Source organism: Phyllobates terribilis, unplaced genomic scaffold (genome assembly GCF_046119375.1).
Source record: "Phyllobates terribilis strain yellow unplaced genomic scaffold, ASM4611937v1 Scaffold_14__1_contigs__length_39327217, whole genome shotgun sequence".
Taxonomy (NCBI): Eukaryota; Metazoa; Chordata; class Amphibia; order Anura; family Dendrobatidae; genus Phyllobates; species Phyllobates terribilis.
The window spans coordinates 23,690,512-23,707,359 of NW_027362774.1; the positions used below are offsets into that span (position 1 = coordinate 23,690,512).

General features: G+C 39.0%; 1 protein-coding gene across 4 annotated transcripts in view; it reads left to right on the plus strand.

Moving 5' to 3' along the window:
- KCTD15 (potassium channel tetramerization domain containing 15) overlaps window positions 1-16,848 on the plus strand; it is a 49,775-nt gene that overhangs the window by 14,934 nt on the left and 17,993 nt on the right. For all 4 annotated transcript variants that reach the window (XM_073659775.1, XM_073659774.1, XM_073659776.1 and 1 more), the window contains exon 3: window positions 9,372-9,516. In XM_073659775.1, the coding sequence (XP_073515876.1) occupies window positions 9,372-9,516 (145 nt within the window). The remainder of the gene's footprint in view (window positions 1-9,371; window positions 9,517-16,848) is intronic.

Here is a 16,848-nt window from a genome sequence, read left to right on the forward strand (position 1 = left end):
CTACTATAATACTGCCCCCTATGTACAAGAATATAACTACTATAATACTGCTCCTATGTACAAGAATATAACTACTATAATACTGCTCCTATGTACAAGAATATAACTACTATAATACTGCTCCTATGTACAAGAATATAACTACTATAATACTGCTCCTATGTACAGGAATATAACTACTATAATACTGCCCCTATGCACAAGAATATAACTACTATAATACTGCCCCTATGTACAGGAATATAACTACTATAATACTGCTCCTATGTACAAGAATATAACTACTATAATACTGCTCCTATGTACAAGAATATAACTATATAATGGAGGGACTAGAATACCCAGAGAGGTTGTCAAAATTAGGCCTATTTACGTTGGAAAAGAGAAGGCTTAGGGGAGACCTCATAAACATGTATAAATACATCAGGGGGCAGTACAGAGATCTCTCCCATGACCTGTTTATACCAAGGATGGTGACAAAGGCGAGGGGGCACACTATGCGTCTGGAGGAAAGGAGGTTCCTGTACCAGCGTAGAAGGGGATTCTTTACGGTCAGAGCCGTGAGACTCTGGAACTCTCTGGGAGAGGAAGTGGTGATGTCCAACTCACTTAATGAGTTCAAGAGAGGCCTGGACGGCTTTCTTGAGAACAATAAAATTATATCTTATGCTTAGGATAGTTAATTAATCCAGGGATTTATTCTGACTGCCAGATTGGTGTCGGGGAGTGAATTTTTCCTCAATGATGTAAATTGGCCTATACCGCATGTTTGTTTTTTTTTTGCCTTCCCCTGGATCAACGCTGCGGAATAGCTGCAGTGCACAAGAAATAGGCTGAACTGGATGGACGCTTGTCTTTTTTCGGCCTTATAAACTATGTAACTATGTAACTACTATAATACTGCCCCCTATGTACAAGAATATGACTACTATAATACTGCTCCTATGTACAAGAATATAACTACTATAATACTGCTCCTATGTACAAGAATATAACTACTATAATACTGCTGCTATGTACAAGAATATAACTACTATAATACTGCTCCTATGTACAGGAATATAACTACTATAATACTGCTCCTATGTACAGGAATATAACTACTATAATACTGCTCCTATGTACAAAAATATAACTACTATAATACTGCTCCTATGTACAAGAATATAACTACTATAATACTGCTCCTATGTACAAGAATATAACTACTGTAATACTGTCCCTATGTACAAGAATATAACTACTATAATACTGCTCCTATGTATAAGAATATAACTACTTTAATACTGACCCCTATGTAAAAGAATATAACTACTGCAATACTGCCCCCTATGTACAAGAATATAACTACTATAATACTGCCCCTATGTACACGAATATAACTACTATAATACTGCTCCTTATGTACAAGAATATAACTACTATAATACTGCTCCTATGTACAAGAATATAACTACTGTAATACTGTCCCTATGTACAAGAATATAACTACTATAATACTGCTCCTATGTATAAGAATATAACTACTTTAATACTGACCCCTATGTAAAAGAATATAACTACTGCAATACTGCCCCCTATGTACAAGAATATAACTACTATAATACTGCCCCTATGTACACGAATATAACTACTATAATACTGCTCCTTATGTACAAGAATATAACTACTATAATACTGTCCCTATATACAAGAATATAACTGCTATAATACTGCCCCTATGTACAAGAATATAACTACTATAATACTGCTCCTATGTACAAGAATATAACTACTATAATACTGCTCCTATGTACAAGAATATAACTACTATAATACTGCTCCTATGTACACGAATATAACTACTATAATACTGCCCCCTATGTACAAGAATATAACTATTATAATACAGCCCCCTATGTACAAGAATATAACTACTATAATACTGCTCCCTGTGTACAAGAATATAAATACTATAATACTGCTCCTATGTACACGAATATAACTGCTATAATACTGCTCCTATGTACAAGAATATAACTACTATAATACTGCTGCTATGTACAAGAATATAACTACTATAATACTGCTCCTATGTACAAGAATATAAATACTATAATACTGCTCCTATGTACACGAATATAACTACTATAATACTGCTCCTATGTACAAGAATATAACTACTATAATACTGCCCCTTATGTACAAGAATATAACTACTATAATACTGCTGCTATGTACAAGAATATAACTACTATAATACTGCTCCTATGTACAAGAATATAAATACTATAATACTGCCCCCTATATACAAGAATATAACTACTATAATACTGCCCCCTATGTACAAGAATATAACTATAATACTGCTCCTATGTACAAGAATATAACTACTATAATACTGCTCCCATGTACAAGAATATAACTACTATAACACTGCTCCCTATGTACACGAATATAACTACTATAATACTGCTCCTATGTACAAGAATATAACTACTATAATACTGCCCCTATGTACAAGAATATAACTACTATAATACTGCCCCCTATGTACAAGAATATAACTATAATACTGCTCCTATGTACAAGAATATAACTACTATAATACTGCTCCCAAGTACAAGAATATAACTACTATAACACTGCTCCCTATGTACAAGATTATAACTACTATAATACTGCCCCCTATGTACAAGAGTATAACTACTATAATACTGCTCCTATGTACAAGAATATAACTACTATAATACTGCTCCTATGTACAAGAATATAACTACTATAATACTGCTCCTATGTACAAGAATATAACTACTATAATACTGCCACTATGTACAAGAATATAACTACTATAATACTGCCCCCTATGTACAAGAATATAACTACTATAATACTGCTCCTATGTACAAGAATATAACTACTATAATACTGCTCCTATGTACAAGAATATAACTACTATAATACTGCTCCTATGTACAAGAATATAACTACTATAATACTGCTCCTATGTACAGGAATATAACTACTATAATACTGCCCCTATGCACAAGAATATAACTACTATAATACTGCTCCTATGTACAAGAATATAACTATATAATGGAGGGACTAGAATACCCAGAGAGGTTGTCAAAATTAGGCCTATTTACGTTGGAAAAGAGAAGGCTTAGGGGAGACCTCATAAACATGTATAAATACATCAGGGGGCAGTACAGAGATCTCTCCCATGACCTGTTTATACCAAGGATGGTGACAAAGGCGAGGGGGCACACTATGCGTCTGGAGGAAAGGAGGTTCCTGCACCAGCGTAGAAGGGGATTCTTTACGGTCAGAGCCGTGAGACTCTGGAACTCTCTGGGAGAGGAAGTGGTGATGTCCAACTCACTTAATGAGTTCAAGAGAGGCCTGGACGCCTTTCTTGAGAACAATAAAATTACATCTTATGCTTAGGATAGTTAATTAATCCAGGGATTTATTCTGACTGCCAGATTGGTGTCGGGAAGTGAATTTTTCCTCAATGATGTAAATTGGCCTATACCGCATGTTTGGTTTTTTTTTGCCTTCCCCTGGATCAACGCTGCGGAATAGCTGCAGTGCACAAGAAATAGGCTGAACTGGATGGACGCTTGTCTTTTTTCGGCCTTATAAACTATGTAACTATGTAACTACTATAATACTGCCCCCTATGTACAAGAATATGACTACTATAATACTGCTCCTATGTACAAGAATATAACTACTATAATACTGCTCCTATGTACAAGAATATAACTACTATAATACTGCTGCTATGTACAGGAATATAACTACTATAATACTGCTCCTATGTACAGGAATATAACTACTATAATACTGCTCCTATGTACAGGAATATAACTACTATAATACTGCTCCTATGTACAAAAATATAACTACTATAATACTGCTCCTATGTACAAGAATATAACTACTATAATACTGCTCCTATGTACAAGAATATAACTACTGTAATACTGTCCCTATGTACAAGAATATAACTACTATAATACTGCTCCTATGTATAAGAATATAACTACTTTAATACTGACCCCTATGTAAAAGAATATAACTACTACAATACTGCCCCCTATGTACAAGAATATAACTACTATAATACTGCCCCTATGTACACGAATATAACTACTATAATACTGCTCCTTATGTACAAGAATATAACTACTATAATACTGTCCCTATATACAAGAATATAACTACTATAATACTGCCCCTATGTACAGGAATATAACTACTATAATACTGCTCTCTATGTACAAGAATATAACTACTATAATACTGCTCCTATGTACAAGAATATAACTACTATAATACTGCCCCCTATGTACAAGAATATAACTACTATAATACTGCCCCCTATGTACAAGAATATAACTACTATAATACTGCTCCCTATGTACAAGAATATAACTACTATAATACCGCTCCTATGTACAAGAATATAACTACTATAATACTGATCCTATTTACAAAAATATAACTACTATAATACTGCCCCTATGTACAAGAGTATAACTACTATAATACTCCTCCTATGTACAAGAATATAACTACTATAATACTCCTCCTATGTATAAGAATATAACTACTATAATACTGCTCCTATGTACAACAATATAACTACTATAATACTGCCCCTATGTAGAAGAATATAACTACTATAATACTGCTCCTATGTACAAGAATATAACTACTATAATACTGCTCCTATGTACAGTACAGACCAAAAGTTTGGACACACCTTCTCATTTAAAGATTTTTCTGTATTTTCATGACTATGAAAATTGTACATTCACACTGAAGGCATCAAATATATGAATTAACACATGTGGAATTATATACTTAACAAAACAGTGTGAAACAACTGAAAATATGTCTTATATTCTAGGTTTTTCAAAGTAGCCACCTTTTGCTTTGATGACTGCTTTGCACACTCTTGGCATTATCTTGATGAGCTTCAAGAGGTAGTCACCGGAAATGGCCTTCGAACAATCTTGAAGGAGTTCCCAGAGATGCTTAGCACTTGTTGGCCCTTTTGCCTTCACTCTGCGGTCCAGCTCACCCCAAACCATCTCGATTGGGTTCAGGTCTGGTGACTGTGGAGGCCAGGTCATCTGGTGTAGCACCCCATCACTCTCCTTCTTGGTCAAATAGCCCTTACACAGCCTGGAGGTGTGTTTGGGGTCATTGTCCTGTTGACAAATAAATGTTGGTCCAACTAAACGCAAACCGGATGGAATAGCATGCCGCTGCAAGATGCTGTGGTAGCCATGCTGGTTCAGTATGCCTTCAATTTTGAATAAATCCCCAACAGTGTCACCAGCAAAGCACCCCCACACCATCACACCTCCTCCTCCATGCTTCACGGTGGGAACCAGGCATGTAGAGTCCATCCGTTCACCTTTTCTGCGTCGCAGAAAGACACGGTGGTTGGAACCAAAGATCTCAAATTTGGACTCATCAGACTAAAGCACAGATTTCCACTGGTCTAATGTCCATTCCTTGTGTTCTTTAGCCCAAATAAGTCTCTTCTGCTTGTTGCCTGTCCTTAGCAGTGGTTTCCTAGCAGCTATTTTACCATGAAGGCCTGCTGCACAAAGTCTCCTCTTAACAGTTGTTGTAGAGATGTGTCTGCTGCTAGAACTCTGTGTGGCATTGACCTGGTCTCTAATGTGAGCTGCTGTTAACCTGTGATTTCTGAGGCTGGTGACTCGGATAAACTTATCCTCAGAAGCAGAGGTGACTCTTGGTCTTCCTTTCCTGGGGCGGTCCTCATGTGAGCCAGTTTCTTTGTAGCGCTTGATGGTTTTTGCAACTGCACTTGGGGACACTTTCAAAGTTTTCCCAATTTTTCGCACTGACTGACCTTCATTTCTTAAAGTAATGATGGCCACTCGTTTTTCTTTACTTAGCTGCTTTTTTCTTGCCATAATACAAATTCTAACAGTCTATTCAGTAGGACTATCAGCTGTGTATCCACCAGACTTCTGCACAACACAACTGATGGTCCCAACCCCATATATAAGGCAAGAAATCCCACTAATTAAACCTGACAGGGCACACCTGTGAAGGAAGACCATTTCCGGTGACTACCTCTTGAAGCTCATCAAGAGAATGCCAAGAGTGTGCAAAGCAGTCATCAAAGCAAAAGGTGGCTACTTTGAAGAACCTAGAATATAAGACATATTTTCAGTTGTTTTACACTTTTTTGTTAAGTATATAATTCCACATGTGTTAATTCATAGTTTTGATGCCTTCAGTGTGAATGTACAATTTTCAAAGTCATGAAAATACAGAAAAATCTTTAAATGAGAAGGTGTGTCCAAACGTTTGGTTTATACTGTACAAGAATATAACTACTATAATACTGCTCCCTATGTACAAGAATATAATTACTATAATACTGCTCCTATGTACAAGAATATAACTACTGCAATACTGCCCTGTATGTACAAGAATATAACTACTATAATACTGCCCCCTATGTACAAGAATATAACTACTTTAATACTACTCCTATGTACCAGAATAAAACTACTATAATACTGCCCCTATCTGCAAGAATATAACTACTATAATACTGCTCCCTATGTACAAGAATATGACAACTATAATACTACTCCTATGTACAAGAACATAACTACTATAATACTGCCCCCTATGTACAAGAATATAACTACTATAATACTACTCCTATGTACCAGAATATAACTACTATAATACTGCCCCTATCTACAAGAATATAACTACTATAATACTGCCCCTATCTACAAGAATATAACTACTATAATACTGTCCCTATGTACAAGAATATAGCTACTATAATACTGCTCCTATGTACAAGAATATAACTACTATAATACTGCCTCTATGTACAAGAATATAGCTACTATAATACTGCTCCTATGTACAAGAATATAACAACTATAATACTACTCCTATGTACAAGAATATAACTACTATAATACTGCCCCCTATGTACAAGAATATACTATAATACTGTCCGTATGTACAAGAATATACCTACTATAATACTGCCCCTATCTACAAGAATATAACTACTATAATACTGCTCCTATGTACAAGAATATAACTACTATAATACTGCCCCTATCTACAAGAATATAACTACTATAATACTGCCTCTATGTACAAGAATATAGCTACTATAATACTGCTCCTATGTACAAGAATATAACAACTATAATACTACTCCTATGTACAAGAATATAACTACTATAATACTGCCCCCTATGTACAAGAATATACTATAATACTGTCCGTATGTACAAGAATATACCTACTATAATACTGCCCCTATCTACAAGAATATAACTACTATAATACTGCCCCCTATGTACAAGAATATAACTACTTTAATACTACTCCTATGTACCAGAATAAAACTACTATAATACTGCCCCTATCTACAAGAATATAACTACTATAATACTGCCCCCTATGTACCAGAATAAAACTACTATAACACTGCCCCTGTCTACAAGAATATAACTACTATAATACTGCTCCCTATGTACAAGAATATAACAACTATAATACTACTCCTATGTACAAGAATATAACTACTATAATACTGCCCCTATGTACAGGAATATAACTACTATAATACTGCCCCTATCTACAAGAATTTAACTACTATAATACCGCCCCTATCTACAAGAATATAACTACTATAATACTGCCCCTATGTACAAGAATATAGCTACTATAATACTGCTCCCTATGTACAAGAATATAACTACTATAATACTGCCCCTATCTACAAGAATATAGCTACTATAATACTGCCCCTATCTACAAGAATATAACTACTATAATACTGCCTCTATGTACAAGAATATAGCTACTATAATACTACTCCTATGTACAAGAATATAACTACTATAATACTGCCCCCTATGTACAAGAATATACTTTAATACTGTCCGTATGTACAAGAATATACCTACTATAATACTGCCCCTATGTACAAGAATATAACTACTATAATACTGCCCCCTATGTACAAGAATATAACTACTATAATATTGCTCCTATCTACAAGAATATAACTACTATAATACTGCCCCCTATGTACAAGAATATAACTACTATAATACTGCCCCCTATGTACAAGAATATAACTACTATAATATTGCTCCTATCTACAAGAATATAACTACTATAATACTGCCCCCTATGTACAAGAATATAACTACTATAATACTGCCCCCTATGTACAAGAATATAACTACTATAATACTACTCCTATGTACCAGAATATAACTACTTTAATACTGCCCCTATCTTCAAGAATATAACTACTATAATATTGCTCCTATCTACAAGAATATAACTACTATAATACTGCCCCCTATGTACAAGAATATAACTACTATAATACTACTCCTATGTGCCAGAATATAACTACTATAATACTGCCCCTATCTACAAGAATATAACTACTATAATACTGCCCCTATCTACAAGAATATAACTACTATAATACTGCCTCTATCTACAAGAATATAACTACTATAATACTGCCCCTCTCTACAAGAATATAATTACTATAATACTGCCCCCTATATACAAGAATATAACAACTATAATACTGCTCCTATGTACAAGAATATAACTACTATAATACTGCCCCCTATGTACAAGAATATACTATAATACTGTCCGTATGTACAAGAATATAACTACTATAATACTGCCCCCTATGTACAAGAATATAACTACCATAATACTGCCCCCTATGTACAAGAATATAACTACTATAATACTGCCCATATGTACAAGAATATAACTACTATGATACTGCTCCTATGTACAAGAATATAACTACTATAATACTGCCCCCTATGTACAAGAATATAATTACAAGGATACTGTAGATATGCACGAAAATATATCTACTATAATAATGCTTGCTAAAACGAATTACTCTTTAAAGCAAACCTCCTGTCCACTTGAGGATGTGTTGATGAACTGCTCCATGTAGGAATGTGGCTTACAATTGGTTACTTCTCCCACACAGCACTCATTGGTAGAACCTAGAAATCCATATGGAAAGCAGAGGAACTAAGGCAGACAAACATGTTACTATTAACGTTTCTTTACTGTTTACTTGTCTTGCTTAAAAAAAACAAGGTTTTTACAAAAGGAAACACTGGTAAATTAGAATGTAATAATAAGAAACATTTCCAAAAATTGTCTCTCATGATTTAAAACACAACAGAAAAAAAGTACTTTTTCTAAATCATGGAGCAAAAATAGTAAAAAAGTGAAAAAAAGAGTGAGTAAAATCGGAGTGATTTTTGTTTTATAACAAATGTTTTTTCTTTATTCCTCAGAATAAGTCGTCTATTTAATGGCACAGAACCCATCGTACTGGACAGTTTAAAACAGCATTACTTTATCGACCGGGATGGGGAAATTTTCCGCTACATCTTAAGTTTTCTACGAACGTCAAAACTGCTCCTTCCTGAAGATTTTAAGGTAAAGCTATTAATGAAAACTATTTTACAAAAATGTAAAACTATAAAACTTTTAGTAAGACGCACTTTTTGTCATGGTTTTTCCTTGATGATAAGACCTATGATAGTATTATTATTTCAAAATATATTGAAAGTACAATTAACTGGGTTATCTCGGACCATTTTATATTCTGCCGATCTGTGGTGGCTCAGAGCGGTAGCGGACCGCTCCTGCCTGCGATTCTGCTGCTTCATTTGACCTCACACTATTAGAGCAGCTCTTCCTATTCCACTGTGCTCTGTCGACAGGGAGTGACTGTCTCAGTTAAGCAGCGGGAAGCCGGCCGTCAATCAGCCTGACATTGACAGTGTTGTCCCGTCAAGAAAGGAGAGCGGAAGAGAAGCCTCCGCTCTGTCGACTTGACGTCAGCGTAAGGCTATGTTCACACATCATGTTTTTTTCAGCGTTTTTTTGATTCGTTTTTTTATGCAAATTTTCAGCTGCGTTTTACAATACCTGCAAAGTCTAGGAGATTTCAGAAATCTCATGCACACATCAGCACTGGCCAGTTATAAGTTTTGCCAAAGTTATCCACATCCATTAAACATATGTTTTAATGTATAAAAGCAGGGCAGTCTTGAACGTCCACTCTTTGGGGGTAATTTGTTTGTCCATGTTGGAATTTCAATATACGGTACATCTTCTGCCAATTTCTTTTGCAAATATCTGGCATCTAGTGTTCGACCAAAGTCTGTAGGAGTTAATATGGCTGTGCCAACAGGAGTGGTAGCTGCTGGGCTGGCCTAAAGCCATATGACTGGCAGCTACCTAATGACCTGTTCTACCTTCTAAGTTATCTAGAATAGTTATTTATAGTCATGTGAACATATTAATTCAGCAGGTTTGTCTAGCCTGGTGAATGTGGTCTGCTCACTGATTGACAAGGGACAACTGAGTAGTGAGGTAATTGTGCCCATGGCCAGCCAGTCTAGGGGGCCATAGGCCCCACAAAAGATGGTACGCAGGGAGTTTCCGTAAGTCACTCATTGCTTAGGAAACTTGCATTACATGACATCACTGTGTTCTGTCCACTCCTGTCGGATGGTGCAGTGATCATAGGCGGATTATAATGAGGGCAATCCGGGCTACCGCCCAGGGCCCCGAGCCTGCAGGGGGCTCGCGGCTCCGGGCGGGGTGTCTAATGCCGGATTGCCCTCATTATATGTGCGGGCCGCCGCGGCACATACCGGTAGCAGTGGAGGGAGGGGGGGCCCCGGACCGCTCCCCCAGCAGCGGCCGCCGCTACTTCTTCATCGGCCGGGCCAGCACTGCAGCAGTTAACTTCCCTGTGCTGGCCCGGCCGCGTCACTGCTAGGAGACACGGCCCTGTGCGCGGCCGTGTCTCCTAGCTGTGACGTCACGCAGTGCGCGCCCGGCCTGCACTGCTGCAACGGAGAAGTCAGAGCAGGCAAGAGGAATGGAGCCGGGGGATGGTGAGTGTGTGTATGTGTATGTGTATGTGTATGTGTATGTGTGTGTGTGTGTGTGTGTGTGTAGGCAGATATTGTGTGATGTCTGTTTATATGTATTTTTGTGTTTCAAATGTGTTTATGCGTGTATGTATGTATATGTCTGGATATGTTTGTGTGTGTGCATGACTGCATGCGTGACAGCGTGCGGCCTCCTGCTGAGTATAGTTGGCAACGTGCGGCCTCCTGCTGTCTCTGGGGGGGGCGCCGTGCGGCCTCCCACTATGTATAGATTGCGCCGTGCGGCCTCCCGCTGTGTATACATGGCGCCGTGCGGCCCCCTGCTCTGTATAGATGGAGCTGTGCGGCCTCCTGCTGTGTATAGATGGTGCCGTGCGGCCCCCTGCTGTGTATAGATGGCCCCATGCGGCCCCCTGCTGTGTATAGATGGCGCCGTGCAGCCCCCTGCTGTGTATAGATGGCGCCGTGCGGCCCCCTGCTGTGTATAGATGGCGCCGTGCGGCCCCCTGCTGTGTATAGATGGTGCTGTGCGCCCCCTGCTGTGTATAGATGGCGCCGTGCGGCTTCCTGCTGTGTATAGATGGCGCCGTGCGGCCTCCTGCTGTGTATAGATGGCGCAGTGTGGCCTCCTGCTGTGTATAGATGGCTACGTGCGGCCTCCTGCTGAGTATAGATGGCACCGTGCGGCCTCTTGCTGTCTCTGGGGGGGGGGGCGCCGTGCGGCCCCCTGCTGTGTATAGATGGCGCCGTGCGGCCTCCTGCTGTGTATAGATGGCTACGTGCGGCCTCCTGCTGAGTATAGATGGCGCCGTGCGGCCTCCTGTTGTCTCTGGGGGGGGCGCCGTGCGGCCTCCTGCTGTGTATAGATGGCGCCGTGCGGCCTCCTGCTGTGTATAGAAGGCGCCGTGCGGCCTCCCGCTGTGTATAGATGGCTACGTGCGGCCTCCCGCTGTGTATAGATGGCACCGTGCAGCCTCCCGCTGTGTATAGATGGCGCCCTGCGGCCCCCTGCTGTGTATAGATGGCGCCGTGCGGCCTCCTGCTATGTATAGATGGCTACATGCGGCCTCCTGCTGTGTATAGATGGCGCCGTGCGGCCTCCTGCTGTGTATAGATGGCACCGTGTGGCCTCCCGCTGTGTATAGATGGCTACGTGCAGCCTCCCGCTGTGTATAGATGGCGCAGTGCGGCCCCCTGCTGTGTATAGATGGCGCCGTGCGGCCCCCTGCTGTGTATAGATGGCGCCGTGCGGCCTCCTGCTATGTATAGATGGCTACATGCGGCCTCCTGCTGTGTATAGATGGCACCATGCGGCCTCCTGCTGTGTATAGATGGCACCGTGCGGCCTCCCGCTGTGTATAGATGGCTACGTGCAGCCTCCTGCTGTGTATAGATGGCTACATGTGCTCAATATTGAGTCATACAATTAATGTAAGGCTATGTGCCCACGATACAGAAATGTTCCGGATTTTTTTTGAGCATTTCTGCATCTCCCTGGCAGAAAAAACGCATGCGGATTTTGCATGCGGATTGTACATGCGGATTTTACATGCGGATTGTACATGCTTTTTCCTGCCAGGGACATGCGGATGTGAAGCGTTCTTCACATGCATTTCCGCATGCGGGTTGACAAGCGCATTCAAAGCGATTTTAACATCACTTGGAAAGTGCTTGACAACTTGGTCACACTATATAAATCCATGCAACCAGCATGGATTTATATAGTGTGACCGTAAAGAATGGTAAAAAATAAAAAATCTATACTTACCTTCTGATGGCCTGCCGACGTCAGCGGTCGCGTGACCCGTCACATGACTAAATGACGTCACGGCAGGTCCTTTTCAGACCATCGCGAGCTGCCAGCAAGCCAGGACGCATCGGATAAAGACACCGGGGGCCATCAGAAGGTAAGTATAATATTTATTTTTTATTTTATTCTTTTTTTACAGGTTTTATGGTACCCGGGTCCGGAGGAGAGTCTCCTGTCCTCCACACCCGGGTACCATCCGCACATTGAAACGCATGGATTCCGCATTTACAGATTCAGTGATGCGGAATCCATGCGTTCTAATGCAAGTCAATGGCGGCGAAAACGCCGCGCTTCCGCAAAATAATTGGTGATGCTGCTGATTTTTCCGCAATGATAATCCGCAGCTGAAATTTCCGCAGCATGTACACAGCATATGCGGATTATCATTGGGGAACATGGCAGGCCTTCTACCAAGAGTTTTTTAAGCGTTTCTGCAGCGGAATTGCGGCTGCGGAAACGCTTAAAAAACGCATAGTGGGCACACAGCCTAAAAAAAAATATTATAATTAATATTGTGCCAAATTAATTTCACGTGATCTATCACATGATCTATCACAGGGGATCATGTGACATGTCACGTGATAAATCAGGTGTGTGTGTGGGGGGGGGCCGCGCCTTCTAAACTGCCCGGGGCCCTTGCTACTCTTAATCCACCCCTGGCAGTGATCATCATTTTTTTAGTAAGTAGTGGTGGGTTCTTGGAAATAACAGGATAACAAAACATTCACTCCTCCTAGGTATAGAATATTTTGATGACATATGTAGTATTTATACTTTATGGTGCAATTTTCCTAGAACCTCAGGTCACTGACTTGCTATTGGGTTGTATTCTTGCATTCTACCTCTTCTGTCGGAGTGCACGGTAACTAGGCAACCAGTAAACAAAATGCAGCAGTCACTTCCTTTTTTGCTTCATGTAACAATGTATTCTTATTCATTGGATACACTGGATACTATTTGTATATTACTAAAGCACTGAGGAAAGTATCATGCACTTAGCAATTTACCAGAAATATTTTTATATTAAATGGATTGTAAGGGAATCTAGATGATTATGCCAGTTGATTGGCACTTTTTTTTTGTTGCTTCCAATTAAATGGAGATGAAAAGAACAGAAAAAGGTAAATTTGGTGCAAATTTACTGTAATCTCCGGGCCATAAACGTAACGTATTATAATCATATAAAAATGGGAGTATACAATATACAATCGTATCCCATGGTTTTCGAAAGGGAAAATTTACTCCAATTTAGTCTCCATTTTGGATGCATTTTTTTTTTTTTAGAATTTTTTTTTGTTAGATGCTAAATTAGGGGATTAGCAGAATGGAGAGAATCAGGTTAGGTGGGCTGCGCTGCGAGAAATGAGGAGCCTTGGAGCTTCAGACAAGGTTTTTATTAGTACCAATGCGTTTCAGCCCCAGACCGGTTGGTACTGGCTTGTTTTTTTGACCTTGAGAAAGCCACCAGTCCTGCTCCGAAACTTGTTGGTACTGTTTTTGTTTTTACCTTAAGAAAGACACTGGTCTGGCACCGAAACGCGTTGGTACTGATTTGGTTTTATGACTTTGAGAAAGGCAACAGTCTGGCACCGAAACGTGTTGGTACTGATTGTTTTTTTTGACCTTGAGAAAGGCATTGGTCCGGCGCCGAAACGCGTTGGTACTGATTTGTTTTTTTTTTAACCTTGAGAAAGGCATCGGACTGGCACGAAACGCGTTGATACTAATAAAACCTTATCTAAAGCTCCAAGCTCCTCATTTCTTGCAGCGCAGCCTGCCTAATGTGATTCTCATCATTCTGGTAAATATAAATCTGGAAGATATCTCCTCCAGCCATGGGGCAGCAGCGGATATTTATGCTTAAACAGATGTGGTGCCTTCATACAACACCACCAGGTGAGCATGACCACCCCCTCAGAGGTGTGCTCTTCTGCCCCTCTCTAGAGTTCTTCAAGTTAGAAAATTAGGGATAACAAAAAAACATTATAAAAGTGAAAAAAGTATGTGTTCTCTTCCTGCAGAGCCAGGGTGGTTGACAAACCTAAAACATGTTTACCAAGATCACCTTGGGCCGCATCGGTAGACCCTGACCAGGTTAGAAATCCCCAATATTCTGGACTACTGATTGGAACTTTTGATTGCCACAGGCTCCAGGTTGGAAATGTGTGATAACTGAGATTACATTGGCTCTCTGCAGATAATATAGGAGGGATCCAAGCACCTTTGCAATGTCTCTGCTGCGGCTAATACAGAGTGGTCCTCTGCCTTGGACCCTCCTTTATAGGACACACAGTCTATCCTAATAAAATTATAATACGTATAATTTAATGACAGCCATTCAGTAATTAACATTTAGTAAAACAAGTAAGCGGCTGGTTCCTATGGATACATGTAAATTCTTTTTTTTTCACCAATTTACAATGTTAGATAATGGATCCTAGTGACTTTCCACAGTAGGTAGTAGGATGCTGGGTAATTGTATAAAGAAGATAAATATAGTGTTTGTGTTTTTCTAATTAGCAAACACTTTGGAGAGTGTAAAACACATGCAGGTTTTTTTTTTCTTTTCTCCCCCTTATCCTGAGCAGTGTCTTATGTTAAAGAAATCATTACAACGGGGCTCCTGAATATTTATCAGTTTTCACCTTTGTTTAATCAAATAGAAGAAAGTGCCGTCGGGTTACATCGCGTTTCGTTTCACCCCGGCAGTTGTGAAAGTTGTTAAAAGTTTTGGAATTTTTAGTGTTGAACAATTTGAGATCCCTGTTAATTTCTGATGAGCTTCCAAGTTCCAAGGAGCCGCCATTGTGGAGGGGGGAGGATGTCTGTAAGTCATGCGGTGCTTATAGAATAGGTGTGAAAATGTATAGTATATACAAGTAGTGCGGCACTTTGAACCTCTTGGCATTAAAGAGACAAAATCGCTGCATGAATTTAAGGTGCGTTGTTTTCTAGTCTATGTTTACAGCTAGAAAAATACAGATATAGAAAGTTATATAGAATAGATAGATATATAGAGGGATAGATAGATAGATATATAGAGGGATAGATAGATAGATAGATAGATAGAGAAGATAGATAGATAGATAGAGGGAGGGAAAGATATCTAGAGGGATAGATAGAGGGATAGATAGATAGATAGATAGATAGATAGATAGATAGATAGATAGAGGGATAGATATCTAGAGGGATAGATAGATAGATAGAAGGATAGATAGATAGATAGATAGATAGATAGATAGATAGATAGATAGATAGATAGATAGATAGATAGATAGATAGATAGAGGGATAGATATCTAGAGGGATAGATAGACAGATAGATAGATAGATAGATAGATAGATAGATAGAGGGATAGATAGATAGAGGGATAGATATCTAGAGGGATAGATAGATAGATAGAAGGATAGATAGATAGATAGATAGATAGATAGATAGAGGGATAGATATCTAGAGGGATAGATAGATAGATAGACAGATAGATAGATAGATAATAGATAGATAGATAGATAGATAGATAGATAGAGGGATAGATATCTAGAGGGATAGATATCTAGAGGGATAGATAGATAGATAGATAGAAGGATAGATAGATAGACAGATAGATAGATAGAGGGATAGATATCTAGAGGGATAGATAGATAGATAGACAGATAGATAGATAGATAATAGATAGATAGATAGATAGATAGAGGGATAGATATCTAGAGGGATAGATAGATAGATAGATAGAAGGATAGATAGATAGACAGATAGATAGATAGAGGGATAGATATCTAGAGGGATAGATAGATAGATAGAAGGATAGATAGATAGATAGATAGACAGATAGATAGATAGATATCTAGAGGGATAGATAGATAGATAGATAGATAGATAGATAGATAGATAGATAGATAGATAATAGATAGAGGGATAGATAGATAGATAGATAATAGATAGATATGGGATAGATAGATAGATAGACAGATAGATAGATAGATAGATAGATAGAGGGATAGATATCTAGAGGGATAGATAGATAGATAGATAGATAGATAATAGATAGATAGA